This window comes from Salvelinus fontinalis, chromosome 3 (genome assembly GCF_029448725.1).
Source record: "Salvelinus fontinalis isolate EN_2023a chromosome 3, ASM2944872v1, whole genome shotgun sequence".
Lineage (NCBI taxonomy): Eukaryota > Metazoa > Chordata > Actinopteri > Salmoniformes > Salmonidae > Salvelinus > Salvelinus fontinalis.
In genome coordinates, this window is record NC_074667.1 from 70,840,808 (window position 1) to 70,855,507 (window position 14,700).

The window sequence follows — 14,700 nt, forward strand, 5'->3', positions numbered from 1 at the left end:
AGAAAGAGCGAGAAAGCACCAACCAAACTCCTACTGAGACATAGAGAGACTTTACACTCACCAAAACAGAGACTGTGCAGACAAACCAAGCCCCCACGGACGGACGTACAGACAAACCAAGCCCCCACGGACGGACGTACAGACAAACCAAGCCCCCACGGACGGACGTACAGATTCCACGCCTGGTGACACTCTGGCTACTCTCCCGTCCCATCGGCACCATGTTCTGGTCTCAGGGTGTAGCTGCCCCTCTGGTGCTGGTGTTGAATCGTCTCTTCCTAGTGTTGCTGCTGCAACAGCAGGTAGCTGAGGCTGAGGTCTGGGCTGAGGATGAGGTCTGGGCTGAGGCCGAGATAGGGGCTGAAGCTGGGGTTGGGGCTGGGGGTTGGGCTGATGCTGATGCTGGGGTCGGGGCTGTGGCCGGGGCTGAGGCCACGGTTGGGGTCTGGGTTGATGCTGGAGTTGGGGCTGAGGTCGGGGGCGAGGCTGGGGTCGGGGGTGAAGCTGGGGTCGGGGGTGAAGCCGTGGCTGAGGCTGGGGTCCGGGTTGAGGCTGGTGTCGGGGCTGTGGTTGGGGCTAAGGCTGGGGTTGAGGCTGGGGTCGGGGCTGGGGTCAAGGCTAAGGCTAAGGTCGTAGCCAAGACTGGGGCTGAGGCTGTGACTGAGGCTGGGGTCGGGGCTGAAGCTGGGGTCGGGGGTGAAGCTGGGGTCAGGGGTGAAGCTGGGGTCGTGGCTGAAGCTGGGGTCGGGGCTGAAGCTGGGGTCGGGGCTAAAGCTGGGGTCGGGGCTAAAGCTGGGGTCGGGGGTGAAGCTGGGGTCGGGGGTGAAGCTGGGGTCGGGGGTGAAGCCGTGGCTGAGGCTGGGGTCGGGGTTGAGGTCGGGGCTGTGGTCGGGGCTAAGGCTGGGGTCGGGGTTGGGGCTGAGGCTGGGGTCGGGGATGAGGCCGGACCTGGGGCTGATGCCAGTTTTGGGACTTGTTTAGCTGGGGTCGGGGCTAGTGAGGCCGGGGATGTGGCTGAGGTCAGGGCTAGTGAGGCTGAGGACGAGGTCAGCAGCTGTCCCAAGGGATGCCTGTGTTGCTCCGACATCCTCAGCTGCGCCGACCAGGGTCTGAAGGCGCTGCCCTCCGAGCTGCACGCATACATCATCACCCTAGACCTCAACCACAACCACCTGACTGAGTTGAAGGAGGGAAGCTTTGCCGCACTGCCCCGTCTGGAGTCACTCCGCCTAGCTCACAACCGGCTGAAATGCCTCGAGGCCGGAACCTTCCGGAACAGCAGCTCGCTACGGCAACTGGACCTGTCGTCCAATCAGCTAGACAAAGTGGAGGTGCACTACTTCCTGGAGCTGACAGGATTGGAGGAGCTGCTGCTCTTCAACAACCGCATCGTTCGGGTGGAGAGCAAGGCCCTGGCTACGCTCGGCAACCTGCGCAAGGCCTACATCAGCCACAACCACCTCACGGACTTCCCATTCTTCTCCATCCAGGAGGACAGCCACCCCTTCCTGGCCACTATGGACCTGTCCTCCAACAGCATGTCCAAACTCCCCCTGGTGGACATCGAGACCTTGCCAGCGGCCTTGCGGAGCGGACTCTTCCTCCATAACAACACCCTGATCTGCGAGTGCGAAATGTACAACATGTTCCGGCGCTGGGAACTGAAGGGATTCACCTCCATCAGGGATTTTCGTGAGGAGTACACCTGCCTGGTGTATGGGGAACGCAAGGCCTCCGTTAAGTTTTTCCAGCACAGACGCTTCTTTGAACTGAACTTAAACTGCAGTTCGGCGGTGGCTGGAGTTGTCAGGGAGCCTGAGGGCAGCCTGTTGGTGTACGAAGGAGACGGCGTGGTTCTGGACTGTCATACCACGCTCAGAGGACAGCACCTGACCTACCTGTGGGTGTCGCCTCACCATGGAGCCGGTGCTCCACCGGAGAACAACGGCACTCTCCGCATGCACGCCAACGGCAGCCTGGAGATCGTATCAGCGCAGGCTGAGGACTCCGGCGTGTACTGGTGCAAGGTCTTTGACACGGTCAAGAGGAACGAGTCATGGGAGGTCAACGTGACAGTGTTGATGCGGCACGACGAGGCCGAGCCCTTCAACACGGGGTTTACGACCCTCATAGGGTGCGTGACGACCCTCGTCCTGGTCCTCATGTACCTCTACCTGACCCCCTGCCACTGTTGGTGCTGCAAGCAGCCCCCGCCGCCGGGTACCCCCAGCCAAGCCAACGACCAGTGCAGCGCCCAGTCCTCGATCCTGACCCCCCCCCCACCCACCACCACTGAGGGCCCAGGCCGCAAGGTCAGTAATAACAAGCATGTGGTGTTTCTGGAGCCCATCAAAGAGGTGTAGAACGGCCGACTAAAGGGCGGTTTTAGTTTCGAGGCACCCCATCACCTCAGTCTTCTGACTCACCCATTGTGCCATAACACCAGACAGACAGCCATCTCCTACTGTACTTTCCCTCTACCCAACACCTCCCTCCTCTACTCCACCCCACTCCCAGAGAAAGTTTGTTGGGCTACCCACCAGGCAGGGAGTTAGACGCTGCCTCTCAGTGTAGGGGTAAGGCAGCAGAGATAAAGAGAGGGAGTGAGGGAGAGAGGCAGAGAGGCATAAATAGGGATAGGAAGAGGGGGGAAGGGAAACAGAACGCAAGACAGCGAAAGAGAGCAGAGAAATGAAAAGGTAAACTCAACTGACCCAGACAGGTTTGACTGGACTGCCTTATCAGAGGAGTAACGCTGTAAGGAGCATGTTGAGAAACAGAGACACCAGGTGACTTTCCCCAAAGTGTCGTGGTTTTTCAGAAATCCAGATTTGAAGATTCCTGGAATTACGAGGGGGAATACGCAGGAATACTCAGGCAATTCTCCAACCAGGATTTCTGTAAAAAATCAGGGAATTTATGGAAAGTTCCCTGAACTTTGTAACCCACCGCTGGGTGAATATTCAAAACAAAACAGAACAGGAGCTGTCCCTCTTTGCACGGCTTGAACCCTTTAATAAACCATATCTACTGTTATGGATGCTTTGTCTAGAAACATAAAATCAATCAAAGTCATAATTGTACATCTTGAAACGTTTTTTTATTTATTTATTGTAAGTCAGATTATTATCAGAATCAGATCTATAAAGTATAAACTTTATAGAAGAAAGACGGATAGAGAAAAAGTCATTTGAAACCCCACTGTCACCCTGTTAAATACCTTCGCTGTCGATTACAAAGAAAAGTATAAACAGAAAACTGAGTACGTGGGCAGGACGGTTGAACAGCAGACCTGCTGTGATTACGATGAGAGGAGATAGAGGAGATGGCTGCTGTTGAACAAGTTTCTTATTGACGTTCAGCCATGTTGGTTGCTACACTGACAAATACAGAATATTGAGCGACAAAGTGCCAAATAACTAAAGTTATGGGAAATGTGTCGCTAGATTGAATTTCCAAAACAGACAGCTTGTTGTTTTCCAACTGGAATGATTTACCTCCTCTATCACCACGTACCCCAACACCCTTCTCCTCCCTCACACTTCTCCCCTCCCTCACACTTCTCCCCCTCCTTCACACTTCTCCCCCTCCCTACTTCCTCTCCCCCTCCATCTCACATCCTTTCTTTCTCAATCAGTTAATACATCTTAATTAATAAATTCATATTAGTTAATAAAGCTTCTTGGACCGCAGAGGTAAATGTCTTCTGCCTTGTTATTATCGCGTGTCTGTGGCCAAGATTAGAGGAAGTGTGTGTGTTGTCTTGTGTTTATACTCAAGTCTTTACGAGATATATAATATGATATGCTAGCAAAGACGGGAACAGAGAAAGGTCAGCTGGTTGTTTTTTTGGAGATGTGATACGGGCGGTATGATTTCTACTGCTGATAACAGGGTACATACATTTGACTTGAATCCCCTTTTTGACTGCACCCCTTTTTGACTGCACCCCTTTTTGACTGCACCTCTTTTTGACTGCACCTCTTTTTGACTGCACCCCTTTTTGACTGCACCCCTTTTTGACAGCACCCCTTTTTGACTGCACCCCTTTTTGACTGAACCCCTTTTTGACTGCACCCCTTTTTGACTGCACCCCTTTTTGACTGCACCCCTTTTTTGATTTGGACAAAACTTTCCATACATATTTGCCAAGTGCTCAAAGTTACCTTTTGGACCTGAATGCCAGAATATTCCAGGAGATAAGAGGTGCTCAAATGTTGACCCATTTTGCATACCCCAACATACCATGGAGACATCCATGTCTTCATCCCTGGAAAATATTAACAGTTGAGATTGATATCAATTTAATACCTACAACCACCCAGGTCAATAAACTGTCACACAAGATAATGCCCACCCAGGTCAATAAACTGTCACACAAGATAATGCCCACCAGGTCAATATACTGTCACAAAAGATAATGCCCACCCAGGTCAATATACTGTCACACAAGATAATGCCCACCCAGGTCAATAAACTGTCACACAAGATAATGCCCACCAGGTCAATATACTGTCACACAAGATAATGCCCACCCAGGTCAATATACTGTCACACAAGATAATGCCCACCCAGGTCAATATACTGTCAAACAAGATAATGCCCACCAGGTCAATATACTGTCACACAAGATAATGCCCACCCAGGTCAATATACTGTCACACAAGATAATGCCCACCCAGGTCAATATACTGTCACACAAGATAATGCCCACCAGGTCAATATACTGTCACACAAGATAATGCCCACCCAGGTCAATATACTGTCACACAAGATAATGCCCACCCAGGTCAATATACTGTCACACAAGATAATGCCCACCCAGGTCAATAAACTGTCACACAAGATAATGCCCACCCAGGGCAATATACTGTCACACAAGATAATGCCCACCCAGGGCAATATACTGTCACACAAGATAATGCCCACCAGGTCAATATACTGTCACACAAGATAATGCCCACCAGGTCAATATACTGTCACACAAGATAATGCCCACCAGGTCAATATACTGTCACACAAGATAATGCCCACCAGGTCAATATACTGTCACACAAGATAATGCCCACCCAGGTCAATATACTGTCATACAAGATAATGCCCACCCAGGTCAATATACTGTCATACAAGATAATGCCCACCCAGGTCAATATACTGTCATACAAGATAATGCCCACCCAGGTCAATATACTGTCATACAAGATAATGCCCACCAGGTCAGTATACTGTCACACAAGATAATGCCCACCAGGTCAATATACTGTCACACAAGATAATGCCCACCCAGGTCAATATACTGTCACACAAGATAATGCCCACCAGGTCAATAAACTGTCACACAAGATAATGCCCACCAGGTCAATATACTGTCACACAAGATAATGCCCACCAGGTCCATATACTGTCACACAATGACACCCAACACAATGACACACAACACACACACACACACACACACGCAATTATGCACTCACACATACGCAACCACACACACACGTACTTAAGTGCATATACACACACAAAACACACACACACACACACACAAAACACACGCACGTTACTCTGGATAAGAATGAGAGGCGATGGGATTAATGGGGGTTTTGCTAGAAGGAAGAACAGCCTAACTAACTGTTTATGTCTCTGCCCAATATTTACATTAAATACTGGTTTCCTCATGTTGTCGCCAAACTTGAAGCAGGGGTTATGATGCTCCATAATGTGTGTGTGTTTCAGTGTGTTTCAGTGTGTTTCAGTGTGTTTCAGTGTGTTTCTGTCTGTTTCAGTGTGTTTCTGTCTGTTTCAGTGTGTTTCAGTGTGTTTCAGTGTGTTTCAGTGTGTTTCAGTGTGTTTCTGTGTGTTTCTGTGTGTTTCTGTGTGTTTCTGTCTGTTTCAGTGTGTTTCTGTGTGTTTCTGTGTGTTTCTGTGTGTTTCAGTGTGTTTCAGTGTGTTTCTGTGTGTTTCAGTGTGTTTCTGTGTGTTTCAGTGTGTTTCAGTGTGTTTCAGATTTACTAGACCCACATTTACTAGACCCACATTTACTAGACCCACATTTACTAGACCCACATTTACTAGACCCACATTTACTAGACCCACATTTACTAGACCCACATTTACTAGACCCAGATTTACTAGACCAACATTTACTAAACCCACATTTACTAGACCCAGATTTACTAGACCAACATTTACTAGACCAACATTTACTAGACCCAGATTTACTAGACCAACATTTACTAAACCCACATTTACTAGACCCACATTTACTAGACCCACATTTACTAGACCCACATTTACTAGACCCAGATTTACTAGACCCACATTTACTAAACCCACGTTAACTAAACCCAGATTTACAAACCCAGATTTACTAAACCCAGATTTACTAAACCAAAATGTACTAAACCCACACATTATTGGATGCTTTACAGTAGTGCCTGGCCTGCTCTGGCCTCCTCTCAAACAAACAGAGGTAAAGGCATGAACACAAACAAACGGCCCACTAAAAAGTAGATTGTTGTCTGCTACTTCTAAAAGAGAGACAACAATCGAGATCACACATTTGTCAACCCAGTGAGATGGTTCCATGGCTGGCTGAACAGTCTCAGCGGGACTTGAATTTGAGCCACAGATCGTGTCTGAGGAGATCTGGTTATTGACCATTTGAGCTGTGATGAGTGAGAGAGAGACTCCTTTCAGGTTTGGAGCTGAGTGCCTCAGTCATCTCAGTCTCCTCTTCTGTCTATTTTTTTTACTCTCTCCTCTCCTCTTTCCTCTCCTCTCCCCTCTTTCCTGACTCCTCACTCTTTCTTCTCCTCTCCTGTCCCTCTTTCCTCTCCTGTCTCCTCCCTCTTTCCACTCCTCTCTCCTCTCCCTCTCCTATTCTCTGGTCTCCAGTAGAAAACCTCTTTATCTCAGTGGCCTGGTAAATATAAAGACTACAGCCATGAATCCAGATGAAGTATACATATATATATATATATATATATATATATATATATATATATGTGCTGGATTCCTTTTCACTTAACACTTCAGTTTTCACGTCTCTCTTATTCGTAAAGAAACCTTCCTGCTTTCCTGATCCAACTAGTGTATATAATCGTGTGTGACTTCGCCAGAGCCAGGGCCTGGACGGTAAATGGCTGTGTTAGAGATGGATGCTGAGGGTGTGTTACTGGCTGCCTGGCTCCACGTGATTGGGTATTAAAAATGAAATACTCCGGCTAGCATCACAGTGATTGGAGGAAATTATGAAATTGCACAACGGATTATCTCAATGTATCTACGACCGACGAGAACTAAACGAAAAGAGGGAATACTTAGGAGGAAAGAATAAACATTAAAAGGGAATAAGCTACTTAAAAATGCTAAACAAGAATAAAGGAACTCTGTGTTGGCACACCGTCACATGAAACAGCATTAACAATGAGAGTAAATATAGGTAGAATGAGTCTATTTACATTGTTAACAATAAGAGTAAATATAGGTAGAATGAGTCTATTTACACTGTTAACAATGAGAATAAATATAGGTAGAATGGGTATATTTACATTGTTAACAATGACAGTAAATATAGGTAGAATGGGTCTATTTACATTAACAATGAGAGTAAATATAGGTAGAATGGGTCTATTTACATTGTTAACAATGAGAGTAAATATAGGTAGAAGGGGTCTATTTACATTAACAATGAGAGTAAATATAGGTAGAAGGGGTCTATTTACATTAACAATGAGAGTAAATATAGGTAGAATGGGTGTGTTTACATTAACAATGAGAGTAAATATAGGTAGAAGGGGTGTGTTTACATTAACAATGAGAGTAAATATAGGTAGAAGGGGTCTATTTACATTAACAATGAGAGTAAATATAGGTAGAATGGGTCTATTTACATTGTTAACAATGAGAGTAAATATAGGTAGAAGGGGTCTATTTACATTAACAATGAGAGTAAATATAGGTAGAATGGGTGTGTTTACATTCCTTGGCAGAATGATAATAATGAAGTGGTTTCCTAGACAACACAGAACTGCTTAAAATCTTGAGGACAATCAACAAACAATTACACATCACTATAGCATTCGACAACAAAATACAGACGTCCTCCTCCACCCCACAGACAATATCCCTCATTACAACCTCCCAGCAGCCAGCCAGCTCCCTGCACCTCCTCCTCCTCCAATCCACAGGCAATATCCCTCATTACAACCTCCCAGCAGCCAGCCAGCTCCCTGCACCTCCTCCTCCACCCCACAGACAATATCCCTCATTACAACCTCCCAGCAGCCAACCAGCTCCCTGCACCTCCTCCTCCACCCCACAGACAGTATCCCTCATTACAACCTCCCATCAGCCAACCAGCTCCCTGCACCTCCTCCTCCACCCCACAGACAGTATCCCTAATTACAACCTCCCAGCAGCCAACCAGCTCCCTGCACCTCCTCCTCCACCCCACAGACAGTATCCCTAATTACAACCTCCCAGCAGCCAACCAGCTCCCTGCACCTTCTCCTCCACCCCACAGACAATATCCCCCATTACAACCTACCAGCAGCCAGCCAGCTCCCTGCACCTCCTCCTCCACCCCACAGGCAGTATCCCTCATATCCCTCATCCCTCAACATCCCAGCAGCCAACCAGCTCCCTGCACCTCCTCCTCCACCCCACAGACAGTATCCCTCATTACAACCTCCCAGCAGCCAGCCAGCTCCCTGCACCTCCTCCTCCACCCCACAGACAATATCCCTCATCACAAGCTCCCAGCAGTTAGAGTGTTACTCCCCGGATGCCGATGATGTGGATGTCGACTAAGGTAGCCCCCCCCCCCCCCCCCCCCCGCACCTCTCTGATTCAGAGGAGTTGGGTTAAACGCGGAAGACACATCCCCCCCCCCCCCCAGTTTGTGGTTTCCATCCATTAGCACTGGGCAGACAGACAAACAAAGCCTTCTCTACCCATCGCTCTGCAACTCTTTACTTTATCCCCTGAAGCTAGCTTCCTCTTCTTTTTCTCTCCACCCATCAACCCACTACCTTCCACCCCCTCCCAGCCACCCAGCCAGTCATACACTCTTGCAGTCTGGTCGATACCCTGCAGTAGTCTGGTCTCTGTACTCCATCCATTAGCCAATGGGCAATTCAGACAGAAAGTATGAACGGTTTTCCAGCAGAACAACAGAGAATAAATCAACTTCTATCTCCACCAGGCTGCCATTTTAATTTCCTGCCTCCTTCCTGTGTGCTATGTTATTCACAGACATCTTATTCTCAGCGTTAGCCCAGAATGTGTGTGTCAGGGTTTTCCGTTAGCCGTTGATAGCCGGCTTTTGTTAGTTTTTTTGTTGGTGTTGTTGTTGAAAAGCTGATTGCCGCTGGCCAATTGTCCCGGGAGAAGAAGAAAAAATCCCATTGCTAAATATTGACTTTGAGCCTATCAGAGAGCATCGGGCTTCCCTTGACAAAAAAAAAAATAAGATAAAAAATGTGCCAATCAGCGGCGAGCTCAACTGTGAATGGTCCTGGCGCACCAAAACAAAGTGTCAAGGGGAAACCAGCTTGGATTTGACCTCACTCCTATCAAACCCCATTGAGAGCCAACGTCATGGACAGAAACACCTTGAATTGTTGCATCTCGTTGTGTTGTCGCTCTCTGGTGGCTAGCTAGCCAGCCTTTTTCCTAAATTAGCCATGGATGGAGATAGGGATTTGGACTTGTGGTTTTACTTAATTCTCCATACTGGTCAATGATTAAAATGGCCAGATTATAAAATGCATACATTGTTGTGCACCTGGCCTGAGAGGATGGAAGTTCAATATGTACCTAGATGTAGAAGGCTAATGTTAACTAGCTAACGTTGCCCATGCTTGGAAGATAGGCTAGCGAGCAAGCCTTTTAGCCAGGTAGCCTAGGACAACATAAAATAAAAGTGTGTACAGTATGACAGTGATACTGTTTCGTCAACATGAGAGGAGGATGGCATTGACATTTCTCTACAAGTAGGGTGAGTCAACAATTTTTTTCTACTTGCACGAAACCAGCTTACGTTGATTGGACGAAATTGTTTTTTGGTATCTTTTAGTTGTCACTGTATTAAACTAAGCAGAAGTGATTTTATGATGCTGAAATGTTGAAGTTGAAATAGTGCTGGAATAGTGGAGGCAGATCCTGTTTTATTTGTGACTTGCGGTAACTCTCTGTGGTTATAAATCAATAGTTTAGTGGTCCGAAAATATCGGGGAACATTAACGTGCTTGACCATGCTGTAGGTCATGTAACTGTCTGTTACTGTACATTTAATATGATTTGTGGACTTCACCAGACAGAGGTTGTTATCCAGTTTTGTGATAAAACAAAAAGGTGTGGTTGAATTTATTCTGCCACTGTGTCTTCTTATTGTCTCGGCCTTTAGGCCTATATATCACAGTCGCAAGGCGTATGAATAAACAGGTTATAGAACAAACAACGCAATTATGACAATAATAATTAAACAATGAATAAACTGCAACATGTCAGCTAAAGCGTTTGAATTCACAAATGTATTGGACTGTTTTTAATATTGACCATCAACCAAAAACACAGCATCTACCATGGTAGAAATATGTTATTGAGGTTTAAATATTTTTTATTATAATCTAAATGCATATGTTTATTAGGTAGTCTACATTGTCTTTAAATACACTGCTCCCCCTTGCCGCCTTTCCTACCCTCCTTCTTGGACTCCTTCTTGGTGTCCTACTTGGTCTCCTTCTTGGACTCCTTGATCTCCTTCTTCGGACTCCTCCTTTGGTCTCCTTCTTCAGACTCCTCCATGTTCTCCTTCTTGGACTCCTCCTTTGGTCTCCTTCTTGGTCTCCTTCTTGGACTCTTCGATATCCTACTTGGACTATTCCTTCTTCACTTGGACTCCTCCTTGATCTCCTACTTGATCTCCTCCTTGGACTCCTTATTGATCTCCTACTTGATCTCCTCCTTGGACTCCTTATTGGACTCCTCCTTGATCTCCTCCTTGATCTTCTTCTTGGACTCCTTATTGATCTCCTTCTTGGACTCCTTATTGATCTCCTACTTGATCTCCTCCTTGGACTCCTTATTGGACTCCTCCTTGATCTCCTCGATCTTCTTCTTGGACTCCTTATTGATCTCCTACTTGATCTCCTCCTTGATCTTCTTCTTGGACTCCTTATTGATCTCCTACTTCATCTCCTCCTTGATCTTCTTCTTGGACTCCTTATTGATCTCCTACTTGATCTCCTCCTTGATCTTCTTCTTGGACTCCTTATTGATCTACTACTTGATCTCCTCCTTGATCTCCTCCTTGGACTCCTTATTGATCTCCTCCTTGGACTCCTTATTGATCTCCTCCTTGGACTCCTTATTGATCTCCTCCTTGGACTCCTTATTGATCTCCTCCTTGGACTCCTTATTGATCTCCTCCTTGGACTCCCGGTGGGTTGCAGACCTGGGATCAAATACTATTTAGAAAAATGTCATATACTTTAGTAATAAAAACAATCAACCAAAGTTAGCCTTTAAATGCTTTATTTTCTAAATGTTGAAAGAGTATGGGGGCGACGGGGAGAAAGAAAATGGTGCAGTTTGAGGCCATGTGGCGGAGAGTGATGCACTGGAGATGGGGGTGTGAGCAGGTACCGTCTGGACAGGGGTGATGTAGTTGTCGTTTGTATGTGTATGTTACGTAAGCCTCTTGGCGGAGGGAACGCAACACCCTGCTACAACTCAACTCCCCGTGGAGTGAAAAAGGTATGTGATCGTAGGTACCGGGGAAGGACGACAGAGGCAGAGAAAATTACTGTTCACAAGGAATTTATTATTCCTAACACGGTATTGTGGTTAAATGGGGCTGGACGAAGGCAAAGAAAGTTAGAGTTAGAGAGTCCCATCTACCTTACCAACTACTTACCTAATCTTTTAGCAGCTCCTGGCGCGTTAACCAAAATACAGGGGGTGGTCCGCCCAGGTCTTACCTATTGCGCATAGACAGTGAATATACTACAGGTATATGTATACCCGTAGGCCTCTTGCCTAAACACTCCTAAGGTGCGTTCCCCTTCCCCCCTGGGAACAAATGAAACTGAATAATTACTAACTTAAAGTGACCAACTTAAAGTGACCAACTTCAATAATCAAAAGCACTAAGTCCTATTGGCACACACATACCTCAGAAGTAGCGACTACAAAAATACTTTCAACAAAATTTTCACGGACTAACAACCAACACAGGACATCAAAGAAACTCTCTCTCTCTCTCCTGACAAAGGAACACTGGCTTTTATCCAGCTGGAGAAGGAGTTGGTAATTGAAGACAGCTGTTTCCCCTGACAAGCGGGAGGGTTCAGAGCTCCAATCATCGATGGGGCCGACCAATCAGCTGTTTGAGGAATCAAGGATTCCATTTACTGAAATACACTCACACACACACATACAAACCCACAACAACACAGAAACTGGGGAATTTAACAGTGTGGGTTTTTATTGTCGAAAAATATGAAATAAAATCGTACAAAAAAAAAAAACATTGAAAGCTTGCAACACGTATTCCTATGATTTATTCGTCATTATTCATTATGAATAAAATGTATTGGATTTATTTAGGTTAAATTCTTCATTGTAAACCACAATTTCACAAATAATTGAACACACACACAAAACATAAGCAGATTAACTTGGTCAAAACATTTCTTTATTAAAAACTTTATGTTGGTACTTATTTATTTTGATCCAAGCCCACACATGAGTCAGTCAGTCAGCATTACGCTGAAAATTATAGATTTATGCTGCAAAATAGCCTACTAAATAGGCCAAGCCTAAATGAATATATTAAATTGCCTAAATTGTAATGCTGAGTAAAAGACACATTCTTTCTGATTGTCTTTAGCAATTACTATTTGGATTATAATAAATTAGTATATTTGTAGGGGTTGTTGCATTTTTCGGCAGGTCTGTGATATTTCAGTTAGAAATGTAAATCTTTAGAGTACTTAAGCCTCGAATACATTATAAGTGAATCCCCTTTTTGTCCTTTAGGCTACACTTTATTATAGGACTAAATTCTGAAGCATTTCACAAGCATTTTACTACACTAGCAATAACATCTTCTAACCATGTGTATGTGACCAATAAAGTTGGATTTGATTTGATTAGAAATTTTGACTGACATCAGCATCTATCGGTAGCCTAAACTGTGGCACAAATTGGGGGATTTTTCACACCTAGCCCGAGCTAATAGACTATCCGTTTGTAAATTAACCTCTCTGGTACAAGTAGCGTCTCGCCAACAGCCAGTGAAACTGCAGGGCGCCAAATTCAAAACAACAGAAATCTCATAATTAAAATTCCTCAAACATACAAGTATTATACACCATTGTAAAGCTAAACTTCTTGTTAATCCAGCTACAGTGTCTGATTTCAAAAAGGCTTTACGGCGAAAGCAAACCTTGCGATTATGTTAGGTCAGCGCCTAGCCACAGAAAACTATACAGCAATTATCCAAAGAAGGAGAGGTGTCACAAAAGCCAGAAATAGCGTTAAAATTAATCACTAACCTTTGATGATCTTCACCGGATGGCACTCCCAGGACTCCATGTTAGACAATAAATGTGTGTTTGTTCGATAAAGTTCCTCTTTATGTCCAAAAACCTAATTTGAAATTTGTGCGTTATGTTCAGAAATGCATTGTCTCAAACAAACATCTGGTGAAAGTGCAGAAAGCCACATCAAATTACAGAAATACTCATCATAAACATTGATCTAAGATACAAGTGTCAAACATACGATTAAAGATAAACTTCTCCTTAATGCAACCGCTGTGTCAGATTTCAAAAAAGTTTTACGGTGAAAGCACACCATGCAATTATGTTAGGTCAGTGCCTAGCCACAGAAAACCATATAGCCATTTTCCAAAGAAGGAGAGGTGTCACAAAATACAGAAATAGCGTTAAAATGAATCACTTACCTTTGATGATTTTCATCTGATGGCACTCCCAGGTCTCCATGCTAGACAATAAATGTTTGTTTTGTTCGATAAAGTTCATATTTATGTCCAAATATCTCCTTTTTGTTTGTGCGTTTAGTCCAGTAATCTAAAATGCACAAGACGCGGGAACTAAGTCCAGACGAAAAGTCAAAAAAACGTTCCCTTACAGTTCGTAGAAACATGTCAAACGATGTATATAGTCAATCTTTAGGATGTTTTTATCATTAATCTTCAATAATATTCCAACCGGACAATTCCTTTGTCTTTAGAAATGAAAAGGAACGGAGCTAGGGCTTACGGCCGCGCGCGTGACTAAACTAAAGGCTTTCAACCAGACCACTGGTTCAAACAGCTCGTATTCTCTCCCCTTCACAGTAGAAGCCAGAAACACGTTCTAAAGACTGTTGACATCTAGTGGAAGCCTTTGGAAGTGCAATCTGACCCCATAGACACAGTATATTGGATAGGCAATCACTTGAAAAACTAACAACCTCAGATGTCCCACTTCCTGGTTGGATTTTTCTCCGGTTTTCGCCTGCCATATGAGTTCTGTTATACTAACAGACATCAATCAAACGGTTTTAGAAATTTCAGAGTGTTTTCTATCCAAATCTACTAATAATATGCATATCCTAGCCTCTGGGCCTGAGTAGCAGGCAGTTTACTCTGGGCACGCTTTTCATCCGCACGTGAAAATACTGCCCCCT

General features: G+C 45.1%; 1 protein-coding gene across 1 annotated transcript in view; it reads left to right on the forward strand.

Moving 5' to 3' along the window:
• The first annotated feature begins 221 nt into the window (after positions 1 to 221).
• LOC129851585 (amphoterin-induced protein 3-like) overlaps positions 222 to 14,700 on the forward strand; it is a 36,360-nt gene continuing 21,881 nt past the window's right edge. The window contains exon 1 of the mRNA XM_055918195.1: positions 222 to 2,312. Within this exon, the coding sequence (XP_055774170.1) occupies positions 222 to 2,312 (2,091 nt within the window). The remainder of the gene's footprint in view (positions 2,313 to 14,700) is intronic.